Source organism: Salvelinus namaycush, chromosome 26, assembly GCF_016432855.1.
Source record: "Salvelinus namaycush isolate Seneca chromosome 26, SaNama_1.0, whole genome shotgun sequence".
Classification (NCBI taxonomy): domain Eukaryota; kingdom Metazoa; phylum Chordata; class Actinopteri; order Salmoniformes; family Salmonidae; genus Salvelinus; species Salvelinus namaycush.
The window spans coordinates 17,413,142-17,429,444 of record NC_052332.1 but is presented as its reverse complement, the minus strand read 5'-3'; the positions used below and the strand labels follow the sequence as shown (position 1 = coordinate 17,429,444).

General features: G+C 42.1%; 3 protein-coding genes across 6 annotated transcripts; all 3 read right to left on the bottom strand.

Annotated features, from left to right (window-relative positions):
* Positions 1-1,421: 1,421 nt before the first annotated feature.
* LOC120021737 (vacuolar protein sorting-associated protein 29) lies at positions 1,422-7,523 on the bottom strand. 2 transcript variants are annotated; one of them, XM_038965582.1, is made up of 5 exons: positions 7,424-7,462; positions 6,544-6,555; positions 2,603-2,794; positions 2,241-2,476; positions 1,422-2,111 (listed from the first exon to the last, which is right to left on the bottom strand). In XM_038965582.1, exons 1-5 carry the CDS (start codon positions 7,424-7,426, stop codon positions 1,994-1,996), a joined length of 561 nt encoding a protein of 186 aa, XP_038821510.1. In that variant the 5' UTR covers positions 7,427-7,462; the 3' UTR covers positions 1,422-1,993. The 2 variants fall into 2 exon arrangements, with proteins under 2 accessions (XP_038821510.1, XP_038821511.1); XM_038965583.1 differs by lacking the exon at positions 6,544-6,555 and having other exon boundaries at positions 7,424-7,523.
* An 858-nt stretch (positions 7,524-8,381) lies between these two features.
* Positions 8,382-12,643, bottom strand: LOC120021659 (nucleolar complex protein 4 homolog). Of its 2 annotated transcripts, none has more exons than XM_038965475.1 (5): positions 12,503-12,643; positions 9,374-9,537; positions 9,134-9,210; positions 8,914-9,027; positions 8,382-8,705 (listed from the first exon to the last, which is right to left on the bottom strand). In XM_038965475.1, the coding sequence occupies exons 1-5, from the start codon at positions 12,538-12,540 to the stop codon at positions 8,586-8,588; spliced, it is 513 nt and encodes a 170-aa protein (XP_038821403.1). In that variant the 5' UTR covers positions 12,541-12,643; the 3' UTR covers positions 8,382-8,585. The 2 variants fall into 2 exon arrangements, with proteins under 2 accessions (XP_038821403.1, XP_038821404.1); XM_038965476.1 differs by having other exon boundaries at positions 8,382-8,702.
* Positions 12,644-12,938: 295 nt separating this feature from the next.
* On the bottom strand, positions 12,939-16,075 carry LOC120021682 (tRNA pseudouridine synthase A-like). 2 transcript variants are annotated; one of them, XM_038965513.1, is made up of 6 exons: positions 15,610-16,075; positions 14,865-15,097; positions 14,623-14,760; positions 14,329-14,431; positions 13,320-14,017; positions 12,939-13,115 (listed from the first exon to the last, which is right to left on the bottom strand). In XM_038965513.1, the coding sequence occupies exons 1-6, from the start codon at positions 15,665-15,667 to the stop codon at positions 13,077-13,079; spliced, it is 1,269 nt and encodes a 422-aa protein (XP_038821441.1). In that variant the 5' UTR covers positions 15,668-16,075; the 3' UTR covers positions 12,939-13,076. The 2 variants fall into 2 exon arrangements, with proteins under 2 accessions (XP_038821441.1, XP_038821442.1); XM_038965514.1 differs by having other exon boundaries at positions 15,881-16,075.
* Positions 16,076-16,303: the final 228 nt, after the last annotated feature.

Below are 16,303 nucleotides of genomic sequence, written 5' to 3'. Positions count from 1 at the left end.
CAGTCAAAGGTTTGGACACACCTACTCATTCAAGGGTTTACCCATCTTCATCACAGCCTGGAGGTGTGTTGGGTCATTGTCCTGATGAAAAACAAATGATAGTCCCACTAAGCGCAAACCAAAAGGGATGGTGTATCGCTGCAGAATGCTGTGGTAGCCATACTGGTTAAGTCTGCCGTAAATTCTAAATAAATCACTGACATTGTCACCAGAAAAGTACCATCACACCTCCTCCTCCATGCTTCACGGTGGGAACCACACATGTGGAGATCATCCATTCACCTACTCTGCGTTTCACAAAGACAATTCTCAAATTTGGCCTCATAAGACCAAAGGACAGATTTCCACCAGTCTAATGTCCATTGCTTGTGTTTCTTGGCCCAAGCAAGTCTCTTATTTTTATTGGTGTCCTTTCGTAGTGGTTTCTTCGCAGCAATTCGACCATGAAGGCCTGATTCACAGTCTCCTCTGAACAGTTGATGTTGAGATGTGTCTGTTACTTGAACTCTGTGAAGCATTTATTTGGGCTGCAATTTCTGAGGCTGGTAACGCTAACGAACTTATCCTCTGCAGCAGAGGTAACTCTGGGTCTTCCTTTCCTGTGGCGGTCCTCATGAGAGCCAGTTTCATCATACCTTATTTACATAAGTATTCAGACCCTTTGCTGTGAGACTCGATCTGTACCTCGACACAATCCTGTCTCGGAGCTCTACGGACAATTCCTTCGACCTCATGGCTTGTCTTTTGCTCTGAAATGCACTGTCAACTGTGGGACCTTATATAGACAGGTGTGTGCCTTTCCAAATCATGTCCAATCAATTCAATTCACGACAGGTGGACTCCAATCAAGTTGTAAAAACATCTCAAGGATGATCAATGAAAACAGGATGCACCTGAGCTCAATTTTGAGTCTCATAGCAAAGAGTCTGAATACTTATTGTAAATAAGGTATCTGTTTTTAATACATTTGCTAAATTTCTAAAAAATAACTTTTTGCTTTGTCATTATGGGGTATTGTGTGTAGATTGCTGAGGAAATTTGGTAATTTAATCCATTTTAGAACAGGGATGTAATGTAACAAAATGTGGAAAAAGTCAAGGGGTCTGAATACTTTCCGAAGGCACTGTTTGTTTGAAAGCGCTCAGGGCAGTTATTGAAGCTTTAGTATTGCACAATATTTGTTCTAACCTAAATTATGCCATGTTTACATCTGTGCCTTTGTCATCAGGGTTCAACCAGTGGGAAGATGACCTGGAGTTAGAGGAGATGAGTGAATGCATGAGCTCACTGTTCATGGGGGAGATTACTAATTCACTAACTTATCGGATACATGACAGCAACGCTCATTTGTTGTCAGTGTTTTTACACGTGGTGACATTTTCTATAGGTGTTAGTCTTACAACTTAATAACAACAAGTGGCTGAAAGTGAAATGGGATTTTTATTGTGGGGAAAATGAGTGAGAGAAGGTCCACTACAGGAAGATAAAGGCCATGGAGTTACACGTAATTACAGGACATTTTACATCCCAATACGTAAAATAAAAAATATTTATTTTAATGACATTTTTTTACGCAAACTCGTGACCTTATGGCATTCTCTACAGACACCAGATGGTGGGTCGAACACAAGCAAATGTTGATGAAATAAACAATATTATACATTTCTTTATAGAGTTAAGTGGCAAACAGTTATGGTACAGCATTAGCATTGTGGTGACCAGTGCTCGACTTGGACTGAAATAGGTTCCAGTATTCATTTTGTGTGCTGGTACTGTTTATATATAGGTGCAGGAGCTCCACAATACTTTGGCGCTATTATTCTATAAGAGGAACAGGAGCTCAAGCAATAGAACATTTGAGGTGCAGATACTCAGCTCCGGGTTAGCTCCTGCCCAAGTCAAGCATTAATGGTGACGTAGTTGGAGCTGCAGGTAGAAAGGAATGAAACGATACGCTTAGTGAACAACAGAACCCCCTACTTCAGCCCTGGTTTTAGGATTTCTTGTACTCAATCCTTTCCACTTTTACGTCATCTCCGATGAGCTGGTAGACGTACGTCACCACTGTGGATGCTTGGATGTCCATCAATACAAAGGATGGGATGATGTTGCTGAGGAGAAACCAAACAAAAGAGAGGAAGGCTCAGTTTAATGCTAGCGGTTAGCAACTTACCAAGTCACCTGCTAAATGACCCAATAAATATATGTGAACGGCTTAATCTGTAAAATGCCTCCATTACCTTTCCAGTGCGTTGTAGGCTCCAGTTGCTGAGCCGGGGTTGATGTAGAACTTGTTCTCGTTTTCGAAGGCCTCAAACTTGTGCGTGTGTCCAGAGATGAGGATGTCGACGTCAAGCTGCCTCTGCAGCAGAGCCAGGCTTGCCATGTCCCCCCAGGGGATCACCTGGTGCCCATGGATCAGGCCGATCTTAAACTGACCCACCGTCACCACCTTCTGCTCCGGGTAGTTCAGGTTCTGTAGGGCAGAGAAGGCCAAAAACACACTACAGTTCATCCACTGTTCTAACCCATTAAAGGATTACATATAAGTTTCAAGATAATGGATCATGTAATAAAGCAGAAGGGAAGCAGATACAAAAACCTCATCAAAGTCTCCCCTGACGATGTGTACATCCCCAGCCAGGGTCTTCAGGTAGTCATAGCTCTCCTTGGTGCAAAGGTTGCCTGTACAGAGGATGTGCTGGATTTTGCCTGGCACTAGCAGCTTCTTGAACTTGGCTGGTAGGGTGTTGCATCGGTGGGGAATGTGCAGATCACCTAACACCAGGACCAACTGTCATCAAACAGTGGATGGAGAGTTATGTTAGCAACAGTATTTATGTTAGCAACAGTTACGGGAGGGGTCTCAGTCATACTTACGAAATGTAGGCTGTCAATTAGGGTGACATTAAGTTTGGAATCTATACCATTTCAGCTCAGTCAACTCAGGAAATTAATTGAAATTCAACATGTGACTTGCACATTTTCAACAAGTCTGTTGTATTGAATGTCAATTCATCATAAAAAAATACCACAACATTGGTCATTGAGTTGGATGATCACTTTTTTTGCTTTACTAAAATTGTATGTTCTCTTAGGTAGGGTATATCAATACTCCATCGTAATTAGCACTGGAAGAGAAGATTGTGTTTTGCCAATTTGGTCAAGGACTAAAGCTTCTTGTCTCCTTAAGAACAAGGCTATCCCCACGTTTGGATCAGTTTGTCTGACCCACGACTAATCAAAATAAGCCTCGTTTCAGACAAACAAGAAAAGTGGTTTATTTTTGGTACTTTTACCCCTTTTTCATGATAGCCAATTGGTAGATACAGTCTTGTCCCATCCCTGCAACTCCCCTACGGACTCGGGAAAGGCGAAGGTCGAGAGCCATGCATCCTCCGAAACACGACCCTGCCACCCGCATTGCTCGCTTAACCTGGAAGCCAGCCGCACCAATGTGTCGGAGGAAACACCGTCCAGTTGGCAACCGAGGTCAGCTTGCAGGCTCCCGACCTGCCACAAGGAGTCACTAGAGCATGATGGGACAAGTAAACCCCGGACGGTCAAACCCTCCCCTAACCCGGACGACACTGGCCCAATTGTGCGCCGTCTTATAGGTCTCCCGGTCACGGCCGGCTGTAACACAGCCTGGGATCGAACCCAGGTCTGTATGACACCTCAAGCACTGCGATGTAGTGCCTTAGACCTCTGTGCCACTCAGAATGCCCAAACAAGAAAAGTTTATTGATTTTTCCACACCACAATCAGACATCAGAAAAGTCATCCTACATCACCATGAAACCAGCCCAAAAGGTCAGTGCATCCAAACTCCATAATCACAGACTATAGCTACAGTTGAAGTCGGAAGTTTACATACACCTTAGCCAAATACATTTCAACTCAGTTTTTCACAATTCCTGACATTTAATCCTAGTAAAAATTCCGTCTTAGGTCAGTTAGGATCACCACTTTATTTTAATAATGTGAAATGTCAGAATAACAATAGAGAATGATTTAATTTAGCTTTACTTTCTTTCATCACATTCCCAGTGGGTCAGAAGTTTACATACAGTCAATTAGTATTTGGTAGCATTGCCTTTAAATTGTTTAACTTGGGTCAAACGTTCCGGGTAGCCTTCCACAAGCTTCCCACAATAAGTTGGGTGGATTTTGGCCCATTCCTCCTGACAGAGCTGGTGTAACTGAGTCAGGTTTGTAGGCCTCCTTGCTCGCACACGCTTTTCAGTTCTGCCCACACATTTTTTTATGTGATTGAGGTCAGGGCTTTGTGATGGCCACTCCAATACCTTGACTTTGATGTCCTTAAGCCATTTTGCCACAACTTTGGAGGTATGCTTGGGGTCATTGTCCATTTGGAAGACCCATTTGCGACCAAGCTTTAACTTCCTAACTGATGTCTTGAGATGTTCCTTCAATATATTCACATAATTCTCCTGCCTCATGATGCCATCTATTTTGTGAAGTGCACCAGTCCCTCCTGCAGCAAAGCACCCCCACAACATGATACTGCCACCCCTGTGCTTCACGGTTGGGATGGTGTTCTTTGGCTCGCAAGCCTCCCACTTTTTCCTCTAAACCTAAGGATGGTCATTATGGCCAAACAGTTGTTTTTGTTTCATCAGACCAGAGGACATTTCTCCAAAAAGTACAATATTTGTCCCCATGTGCAGTTGCAAACCGTTGTCTGGCTTTTTTTATAGCAGTTTTGGAGCAGTGGCTTCTTCCTTGCTGGGCAGCCTTTTAGATTATGTCGATATAAGACTCATTTTACTTTGGATATAGATACTTCTGTACCTGTTTCCTCCAGCATCTTCACAAGGTCCTTTGCTGTTGTTCTGGGATTGATTTGCACTTTCCGCACCAAAGTACGTTCATCTCTAGGAGACAGAACGCGTCTCCTTCCTGAGCGGTATGACGGCTGCGTGGTCCCATGGTGTTCATACTTGCGTACTATTGTTTGTACAGATGAACTTGGTACCTTCAGGCGTTTGGAAATTGCTCCCAAGGATGAACCAGACTTGTGTATGTCTACAATTTTTTTCTGAGGTCTTGGCTGATTTCCTTTGATTTTCCCATGATGTCAAGCAAAGAGGCACTGAGTTTGAAGGTAGGCCTGGAAATACATCCACAGGTACACCTCCAATTGACTCAAATGATGTCAATTAGCCTATCAGAGGCTTCTAAAGCCATTTTCCAATCTGTTTAAAGGCACAGTCAACTTAGTGTATGTAAACTTCTGAGACACTGGAATTGTGGTACAGTGAATTATAAGTGAAATAATCTGTCTGTAAACAATTGTTGGAAAAATGACTTGTGTCATGCACAAAGTAGATGTCCTAACCGACTTGCCAAAACTATAGTTTGTTAACAAGAAATTTGTGGAGTGGTTGAAAAAACGAGTTTTAATGACTCCAACCTAAGTGTATGTAAACTTCCGACTTCAACTGTAGGTTTCCATCCAATTAGTGAAATTGTACGGGAACTTCCTGTTTCCATCACAGCTGTTGTGATTTTTCTTTTAATAAACAGTATGACTTTACTCGCATAAAAACAGGATGGAAATGTGGTTACTAGCTAGGTTTCCATCCAATTGGCGACAGATTTTCATGTGAATATTCTAAAATCCGCATAAAGAAAATGATATGCATTTTCCCACCAGTTGGGTTTCCAACAAAATTCAGTGTGTGATGACGTAGACGTAGTGCACACAAAATGCACGTTTTCACTTAAGTTTTCATGTACTGAATAAAAATCTAAAGTTCAATGCGCTTCGATCACATTTTCAACTATACCGATAGTTCTGTGACAAAAACTGTTGTGTTAAATAGCAAATGTGCCTAGGCTGGTTTTAGCACCTGCGCTCTTGCCAAAAGCTCGCAGATACAGTGCTGGTAGGATGGCCTACATGATGAGATTATTATGGATAATGGTTACTTGTATTTATGCAAATTAGGCACAAATAATTGTCTTTATTTTTAACACTATTTTTTATTACCTGATACCATTAGAAAAAGTATATTTCCGTGCATTCTATAAATAAAAAAGTGAAATCTGACAATCCCTGAACGCAATTCATTATTTGTCCTTGCCAGTAAACATTGTGTGTGCTATAATTCAGTAAATATCTGATGGATTAAAAACAATTAAACGGCTTGGAGTATCTTTATCCATTTTCCAACTATTGCATTTATTAGAATTATTTTAAAACCTTTGATAATTTTGATGACCGTTGCTACTTTACTCACATAAAAACTGTGGAGGGAAATGTGGTTACTGATAAATAAAAAAATTCAGAATTTCTCAATATTCTCACCTGAATGGAATGCAGCATTCTAAGTGTCTATGTGTGTTAGTGGATGAATGCAATAAATTAAGATCTATTTGCTATTAGGGAATCATTATAGGCCTAACCTGCAGAGAATAGTGAGGTGTGGAGTGTTACTATGACAGCCATCTCCCCCGCAAAACAAGCCTACAGAACGGGCAGAGGACAAGATCCAACACAGAGAGCGGGGCACTTACCCGGTGAACAGCCTGAATACAAGCAGAGGTTGATTGGAGACAGGGAGTGTTGGGAGGGTGGGAAGGGAGTGGTGGGTGAAAGGGGTGGAAAGCAGGATGTGCGTGGAGAGATTTACATGAAGCATGGTCAAAGATTGGAAAGGAAAAAAGAACAAGGGACAAGAGTGAAAACTGAAATTATAAATTAAAAGTGGATGAATAAAGTAATGAAATATTCATAACAAATAAGAAGTGTTAGCTAGGTGACAATAGTAAATCGCCTTAATTGTTAGTGGGTTGCAGGTTATATCAAAACTAGAGAGTGTGAGTGATGAAGTGTCCCTACCAAGCACTAACGTTTGGTTGGTGCACTGACACAAAACGTTAAAAGGGCCATAAAGTTCAAATCAAACAAATACAAAAACGTACATTACTGAATTTATATTCGTAGATAACTGTGATGTGTAAAGCACATGGTGTGGTAACGTTAGTTAAACCAGATTTTGTTTTTGAAAATCACAAGCTAGCTAGCATTTCTGACTAGTTAGCTACTGTCTGAAGCTTGCTAACAATTTGAGAAGGTAATTAAATAACGTTAGCTAGCTACTCGAGCAAGCTCATCAGACAGATTTGCAAAAACGAACAAATAATGACAAACTTAAAGTACAACCGAATACAGGTGGTGTTTTGAGGTATGATGCTTATTCAGATCACATTTTCAACTGTCATGTGATCGTAGCTAGCTAACTTAGCAGACCAACATACTTCACAAGTTTTATTTACCGGGATCTAGAGGTAGATTTTACGGTAACAAGGCTAGTGCTCACGTCTTCATACAAGTAATGTTCACGAAACATAAATAAGCCTCGAAATCTAATATTTACTGTCTTTTCAGACTTACCATCTTCTATTTTGCTGGATCTGCTAAGCTTCAGGAAGCAGCTACGCGTATTGACGTAAGCAGTGACAACGATCATGCAATCAGCCAATGAATGCCGAGCAATCCTACGGATTCCAATGTAGGACACGCTCATGTGAGAAAAGTGGAATCTAATCTAATGCAATACGGTTTTCGAAAAATATGGACCTAATCTTTCAACAGCGAGAAAGAATCCTTTAAATAAAAAAATATACACGTTCTGTAGTAGTTTTGCACAGATTCATACAGCTATGGGTACCTTCCTCCTCCGGTACACTAACTCTGTAAAAGTGGGTATCAATTTAACCTTTTGTTTTCTGAAAATGATTTCTGACTGATATGAAAGACAAGGTCCTTATGTTTCCTAAACCGTACTGCAAGTTTTGTGCGTTGATGTTGAGACCAAGCATCTAAGCGCTTAACAAAACTCCCCTGTACAGAAGACGCTTAATGACTGTGTAATGTAATGTAACAGAATCATGATCAAACTCTAGGTGGATTTCTGACATTTCTGAACGACTTCATTGCCTTATTTATATATCTCAATGCACCCATTCAAATGCATTATAAACATGGTGCATAGAGTTGTGAATGTATCTTTCAAGTGCAACTGTCAAACTTTATCTGACTTCTGCTTAAAATGGTTATAGAAATTGTATCATTCCACGTCCAACAGAGATTGCACACATGCATACCAATGTCAACATCTACAAAACATTGTAAATCTTATCTGACAATAAGCCTCAATTATAAACACAGCACACAGTTTTCTAGAAAGGTTTATATTTTTCATTGAACCTTTATTTCACTAGGCAAGTCAGTTAAGAACAAATTCTTATTTACAATGACAGCCTGCCCCGGCCAAACCCGAACAACGCTGGGCCAATTGTGCGCCACCCTATGGGACTCCCGATCACGGCTGGTTGTGATACAGCCTGGGATCGAACCAGGGTCTGTAGTGATGCCTCTAGCACTGAGATGCAGTGACTTAGACCACCACTGCGCCACTCGGGAAACACACATGATTGAAGTACAATGAATCCAAAACAGAAAACAAGAGAAAAATGTGGAGCTGAAATATAAAGGGGTTATCGGAGAGAGGTCCAAAGAGCTGGGTATATGAATGTCCTGGTGCTGGTTGTCTCTACTCTAGAGAGAAGTGCAGGCCCAGCACCCCCACTCCTCCAGTGCCCTGCAGTAGCTTGATGGCATGGTCAAACTCCAGCGGCACAGTCTTGCTCTGCTTCAGGTCCCGCTCCATCTGCTATGTGCACAGACATGGAAACACATTCCATCAATAACATGGTGACAAACACCAATATAAATATACATGCGAAGAAATTATAACAAAGAAAGAATCCACACCAGACATTATATCCTAACCAACCAATAAAAAAACTTTTGGAATTTTAAACCACAAGGGGGACCAAAGAGTGGCTGAAGAAAATCACTGTTTGGAGATGTCACCTCACCTCATAGGTGGATAACTCCAGGACCTCGCTGATGTCATCCTTCTGCTGTGACAGGGGCTTGTTGATCGCCATGGCAGCCTTGGCCACATCAGGCTGACAATGCTTCTGAAGAGTCTATACTCAGGAGGAAAGCAAGAGTAAAAAGTTAAGAGCAATGAGTGAGATTTCGTTGTGTTCATCTCTATGGATCATGTGTGTTTCTCTGGATATCCCTACATACCTGTAGCTCCCACAGGCTGCTTTCCAGGGCATAGCACTGGGTGGGGTCCTCCATCAGGTAGGGGTCATCACAGGCTTCTGTTCAAGCACAAACACAGGAAATGACAAACAATCTGCTGTCTATTGGAAAGCCCTTTGAGACCTTGCCTAAATGTAAACCCACCACAACATTACAATAAGTATCTAATTCATTCCCATCTCCAGACAGGTGAGTGTATGGGGTGAAATGGGAACACCCTACCGTCTGCTGCACTGGGGCGGTGAATGAGGACTCGGCAGGCAGGATGGCGGCGGATCAGGTTGCAGATGAAGGGTATTACCATGAGCAAGGCAGCAGGCAGCGCCGTGACGGCCAGGCGGGACAGACGCTTGGCAAACGCTGCCACCAAGTAGACTGGCAGGTGACTTCGAGAGAAAGATGAGACACAATGGACAAAAGGTGTTGTTGACTGTTAATAGATTTACAGCAAATGTGAGGATGAAATGCCAGTCATCGATAGTTAATGGAGTAAGCACGAAAGAGAGGTCTACTCTCTTTCAGTACAGCATAGCATCCACTCAGATTGTCTTCTATAGAACAGTCTATGAAAACAGACGATGGAAACCCAACTCGCCAACATCATAGGCTGCAGCCAGGAAGTCGATCATCAGTGTGGGATTGCTATGTGGGGCAGGATGGAGTCACGGAGGATCACCAGCACCTTCTTGTACATGCTGTTGGGTAACTACAGGGGGCGACAGACAGACATGAGAAGGAAAATGTAATTCTGGGCTGCAGACTCCAGTCCAAACAAGGTGGTCTATATGTTATAGTTGATCTTATACCTTATACTTCAGAAACCCAAGCCATGACCGCTCAAAGGCACACGTGTCTTCCTGATGGGAAGGAGAGATGATCATTACTGCAATGACCTGACTAGATCATAAATGAACAATTGTCCAGACAGAGGCTTGAGTTTGCGAATTGACGGTTTATTAAACCAACTTTACACAGGCTACTGTTTGGGCCGTAGCACACGCCAAATAAATGACAGATAACCCACAAGCCAATCGTGACCTTCTCTTGTGAAGCCCAGACGTGAGAGAGAGAACAAAGGCGAAACCTGGTCTTAACTTCCAATGCTCCATCCCCCTGCCCAACCCCCCTCCACGCCACTCCGCCAACCGCCAGGATGCCCGGCATCAGAACATTCCCGGCATTCCCGTGATTGGCAGATAGCAGGTTGATTGACATGTCGGACCCCGCGAACACTGGGTACTGGTCAGTACAACACAACCACCTACTAGCCTAACACATAACACACAGCTGTCTGTGCGGGTCGCTACATTACATTCACACTTACAGCGATACAAATACTTATCACCAGACACAAAAATGCAGTTTCTTGTAGTTGATAGGAGACTTTGCTTACTTTTAGTTTGGCTGCTTTCCAGTCTTCGTGTTTAGCTGTAGAATGAATCAAGGGGCAATAAAATCACACAGTCAGTTAAGGCTGAGGCTGCGCGATTGAAGGTAACCGCCATGCTTCAAAATAGTCTAGCCCAAATCCAACCAAACGTGCAGGCAATTACTTTACAAAGACTTCCATATGCTATTGAAACAAATAGCCTTTATCTCCCAACAACTTTCTTTCATTGTCCAGTAGCCAAATGCATAATCCTAGTCATATTAGCAAGCATCCCATGCTCGTTGTTGCATATTTAGATCTCCCGTCTTTCAACATTTCTATCGAATATTGTCATCTGTCACAATGGTGTTTTCCCCGTTAATTGCATTATGGAATGAACATTTGTGAGTGTCCTACTGCCTTGTGCTCTGCTTTTAATGTGAAGAAATAATTTTGCGGTGTAGCCTAGGCCTACTGGTTGTATGAATTTGGGATCTATCATCCCACAACTGTACCAGAGTCTGTTTGGAATAGGCCTTTTCTTTCTCGCACAGAACGACAAGCTGACCAATAGAATAGGTCAACTTTTCTACTATGGGGGATAGCAGATTGACATATGCTAGTGATTTTGCTGTTCATTACTCGTCTTGTTGGCTGAGGAAAAGTAAATGTAGGCTGTTATTCTAACATAGGCAGCGCGTGGGTTTAAATTTTGGAGAAGCTAATATTTACCATAAAAATGCACCTTTATAATAAAGCATTGCATGCATTCTCGCATTTGCAGACTTATGTAAGATAGCCTTCTATTCCTAATATGACGATTGGATAGTCATCATTTAGGCTAATAATATAACTCAATCATTGTTCGCAAAAAAGACTGCTTGTCTGTGTCGTGCTTATATTTGTAATTACCTACTGTTACGGACAGAAGTTTGTTCTACAACATGTCGAAGTTTATAGGCTACACAGACAAAGACATCCGATAATGGCTGCGGTGAGGAAGGAGCAGCAGCTACGTAAAAAATGTCAAAATCCCACACATGCCCCGAAGCTTCAGGTGTTTGGCTATTGGGAAGAGGCGTCCAGAGAATTTGGCATCTCTGCCACTCTGATAAGTTAATGGCACCTTTGCACTCTTGAGCCCCTTGCAGTAACAATGGAATAATATGGCCAATTTCAAATTGTTGCATACAAGTTACAAAAAATAATTTGTTATATTTTAATATATAGTAGAAGAGCACAACAGCAGGCTGGAAGGGACTGACCTTCCTGTTTAACCAGGAAGTTGGTGAGTTCTGACTCCTGGCTAGGCCTGTTGACATTGGACAGTAGCGTGAAAACGTTGTTCTGGTAAATGGGCATCACTGCCTGAAGAGACAAGACCATTCTAAACAAACAACATCAGTCAGACAACACAGTCCAACACTTGAGCGAAGGTGTGGAGCACAGGTCAACTGAGGTGATTGAAGAGAAAAGAGTGAAGAATGTTTACAATACATAACCGCTATAAAACAGACAACTAAACAAGCTACGATAAACCATCTCATTTAGAACCCTGTGCCCCTGTGACAACAATTTTGGACCCCCTTGTGGCCCCCCTAAATGTCGAGTACGAAATAATTTTTTACATAACTAATGCCTGCAATGCAGTGAAGAAAACGATATGACAACAATAACGTCTAATGTAACTAGCCCCTCTAACAGTACAACTGGGCTCAGCTTGGCCCCCCCAGTTGAAATGGTCTAGAACCGCCACTGCTAATGATGAACATTACAGTTTACTACATCCATTGATCGCACAAACAACTTTCTTCTCTTTCTTTGACTGAGGATGAAAGTGAAGAATGTGCATTGATATCGAATATGGATCGTCAATAACCAACACAACTATCAGGGCAAAATTAACATAGGGTCTGATTAGCTAGCTTTCAAAACGCAACGATAACACGGACCACACAGAACGTTTTTGTTTAGTTACATACCTGAAGATAGTCAAGAACGTCTTACACATCGTTGGCATGTTTCCTGCTCTAAATAATAATTTATTTATATTTCGGGTGTTTTACTACCATCTTCCTAACTCATCTTGCGCCTCTGAAGTTGTCCTCTTGTTTTCGGTTGTGGATCCTATAGACGTACTTAAAATTCTAATTTTGCAACCTTGCGGTCGGTGGGTATATCGTGCTGGGCATGGCCAAATAATATTCCAAGTATCTCAAATATTCTAGAAGTACTGTAATGAAATATACTTCCATAAATAATTAACATTATCAAATACCATAATTAATTTCATGGCATCCCATCATAAACCTGTCTGTCTTCTCAAGCTGTGTTTGTTTTATGAATGCTTCCAGCTAACAAATCCGCCAAAATACAATGTGTTAAAGATTACTAATGGAAAGGATTCACGCTCAATGGTTTAAATTAAAGAACAAAATGTTTATTCAAATGTATTATGTAAAATCAGTGGCATTATTGACAAAGCATTTCCATAGCAAAACAAAAGCTCATTCTTGAGAGATACCCTTTGCTGTGTCTTTCTACTCGCTGGAGACTTCAAAGTGCAGAATCTGAACCATTACCCTCATCATCATCCTGAAAATTGAAACATTTTATGGGTTAAAAAAAAAGAGGGTGATGGCATCTCCCAAAAAGACAGCAGGTTTTATGACTCCTCAGTGTGAACTGCTCCTAGTTGATGATTAAGCTACTAATGTTGAACATTTTGTAGGACTTACAAAAACAACCACTGACAACAACCATTGAACTGGCAAATATTATTCTGTTGTATTCACCCACCTGCCCCCTGTCCTTATCCTGAGCCCCTTTTGCAGTGGCCTCAAAGTCGTGTATGGGCAGTGTGGCCATCCAGCTGGCCATGGACCCTTCCTGGCACTCAGTCTCCACAATGCTGGGGTAGATGTGTTCCTCCTTGAAGGCCAAGATAGCCTGCTCCTCTTCAGTCCACTCCAGGCACTCATGGAGGCCGTCCCCGCCAAAGCGCTTGTTGTACCTGTCAAAGTGCACCTTCTCGAGCACCAGGCCCAGCCCGGGGGCCTTGGGCACATCCACCTTCTCCTCGCCCCAGCTTCGCTTTAACACCTCATCCCCAGAATAGCCCTTCACCACAGCTATCACCAGGCCAATCATTTTCCGGATTTGATGCATCATGAAGCTCTGGCCACGCACGGTAATCTCAGCAAACTCAGCGCCGCCACGCACAAAGGGTTCGCCACAGGTCATCTCTGTGATGTAGCGGCGGGCGCTGGGGTCCCGCGCGGCCTTCTGGGAGGTGAAGTTGTGAAAGTTATGAGTGCCCTTGTAGCTGCCAAACAGACGGTTTACTCTCTGCAGTGTCTCTGGCTCCAGGCGGAATGCAGCGGAATTCTCAGTGCTATAATCTTTTGGGGCGAAGGCCACAGTGGGGAGCATGTAGGAGTATGTGCGGGCATCACAGCTGTTTTTAGAATTGAAGCCCCCAGTCACTCGTTTCAGACCTACCGGGACAAAAAAAATATCACAAACTATGTGGAACCACACTGGTAACCAAAGCGCCCCAAGTTATTTTTTAGATAATTAAAAAAAAAAAGTATATATTCAAGACAATAAGCAGAACAAACAGCATGAGACCATTAACTCCATTGTCATCCCACGTCCAACATATTTTCACAAAAAGTGGAATCAATGACTTCCCAAAAGCAACCACCTAGACTTCAAAAACATATTCTTAATTCTGACACCATGGGCTTCCTTGTGAAGGGTTTAGCCTTATCTCCAACACTTTTAACTGGAAGCAGTGCGATCTCACCCAGCACTCTGATCTGTGGTGGAAGATTGGAGTTGAGCTTTTCCTTTACGTCTTCAATCATCCATAGTTTTAGAGAGACCACTTGACCTGCTGCAGAAACACCCTGACAAAACAAATTGAGCTCATCACAAAGCAAGGTAATAATCCATTTGTGTTTGAGGCCACACACAGTGCATGTCTTATCTTGTGCATTCCATTACTTCAGGTATAAAACACAGGTATGCAAGACTACTTGCTCAAGGGACGCATTTATGCAGACAGCAACTAAGCCCTTTCCATGTTTGTCTCCCATACCTTGTCCGTTCTTGCACATCTTTGGAATGACATTTTTTTCATATCATCTCCATGGTTGTCTGGGATGCACCCAGACTTAATCAGTGCTGTAACCAGCTCATCCTCAATGGTTTTGAACTGGGAAGATCCAGCATTTCTCTGAAACACAAAACAGATTAAGAATTTAGAAAGTAGCAATTTTGTTTAAAAACATCCCTCAATGGGATACGATTCATGGAAAGATTAAGAGGGTTAATACCAACCTGCATACCGTAGTAACCTTTGCCTGAATACGCCAAAAGCAGGACCACTTTTCTTTTGGGGTGTTTCCTCTCATCCCCAGTCTGTTCTACATCAGACTTAAGCTTCTTTCTGATGTGCCCATTCTCACCCGACTCGCCATTTCCCTCCTCCACTCGTTTCAGTGGCTTGGTCTGCGCATTCCCTGACTCTTCACTCATTATCCACCTTATCCCTGCACACTTGTAAAGCCAACCTGATAAAAACACAAAAATAGCTAGTGAGTGAAGGGATGTATTTAATTCAAGTTATGACATTTCAGCCCTGTTCATTCACTACCAGGGTAAGTGTGCACTCACACCTAGTTATTACACGTATACAATTCCTTGATCTCAGATATGATTTTCAGATAAGGGGAGTGAAGATAACCAGACGGGAGGGAACAACTTCCTGAAATTAAATCCAGCCTTGGGCTGAAATCAATACTTGTAACCGTCACCATAGGTACTATGGTGAAGGTGGGTAGGTACTAATCTAAAAGGTATGGATATGTAAATACAATACGGTTAATCACTACAGGTGACATCCTTCCAATAATGTCAGATCTTCAGGACTAACGTTACCTGGAGGAGGTGCCAACAAATGGTCATCATTACTTGACCGCTTAACACGAGTTAACGTTAGAACGCCAGCTACTATAATATCGATGACATACTCAAATCGACTTTCCTCCGAACTAGTCAGATAATTTTGCTAAATTAGGCTTACCGTTGCTTTTGATACTCAACACTCGTGGACTTCCTATCAAGGCGCGAATTTTCTGCATTGCTCATGTCTTCATTGAATGTTAAGAAGTTTAACAAGCTTTATGATAATGTTAAAGTTCTGAAGAACAAAATTAGGAGATAGCTAGCTGAATCAGTAACGATAGCTAGCTAACTAAACTAGCTTTATCACAAGACGGTTAGCTAGCTAGCAACCATGACAAGCAATAACACTTTTGCTATAAGACGAAACAAATCATTTGCAGGAGACTCACGAGTGATCCACGAACAATCGTTAAATACACGCCTTGCTTATAGCACAAAGTCAGGAGTTTATCCAGTTACGACATTTGTACAATCACAAAAATGCAAGATGAAACCCTTTTACAAGTAGCTCGCTATAACTACCGCTGACCAACACACACATGGACAAGATCAACTTTGACCTTTCTTCTTCGTGTGGCTTTCTGGCAAACTGGACTATTCTTCCTTTTCTTCTTCTTCTTCTTTGGGATTTGTTTGGCAGATCGCATCCAACTTTTAGGTGCATACACCACCACCTACTGTACTGGTGTGTGAGGCCATTAACGGTCTAGCTACATTATATTCTTTGATATGATAATACAAAAATTGCCCTGGCATCTATTACTCCTCTCAACAACAACAAAAAACGCCACCACCTCACTATTCAACCCTAT

Excerpts from the sequence above, each read along its gene's own strand:
- LOC120021737 (XM_038965582.1), bottom strand. Across the intron at positions 2,477-2,602 it reads TCAGGGGAGACTTTGATGAG|AACCTGAACTACCCGGAGCA; the intron begins GTTTTTGTATCT and ends TCTGCCCTACAG. Across the intron at positions 2,112-2,240 it reads GCCTACAACGCACTGGAAAG|CAACATCATCCCATCCTTTG; the intron begins GTAATGGAGGCA and ends GTTTCTCCTCAG.
- LOC120021659 (XM_038965475.1), bottom strand. The coding sequence starts at position 12,540 with ATGCCAACGATGTGTAAGACGTTCTTGACTATCTTCAG. Across the intron at positions 9,538-12,502 it reads ACGTTCTTGACTATCTTCAG|TCACCTGCCAGTCTACTTGG; the intron begins GTATGTAACTAA and ends TTTCTCTCGAAG. Across the intron at positions 8,706-8,913 it reads TGGAGTTATCCACCTATGAG|CAGATGGAGCGGGACCTGAA; the intron begins GTGAGGTGACAT and ends CTGTGCACATAG.
- LOC120021682 (XM_038965513.1), bottom strand. The coding sequence starts at position 15,667 with ATGCAGAAAATTCGCGCCTTGATAGGAAGTCCACGAGTGTTGAGTATC. Across the intron at positions 15,098-15,609 it reads GTTGAGTATCAAAAGCAACG|GTTGGCTTTACAAGTGTGCA; the intron begins GTAAGCCTAATT and ends TGTTTTTATCAG. Across the intron at positions 14,018-14,328 it reads ACCACAGATCAGAGTGCTGG|GTCTGAAACGAGTGACTGGG; the intron begins GTGAGATCGCAC and ends TTGTCCCGGTAG.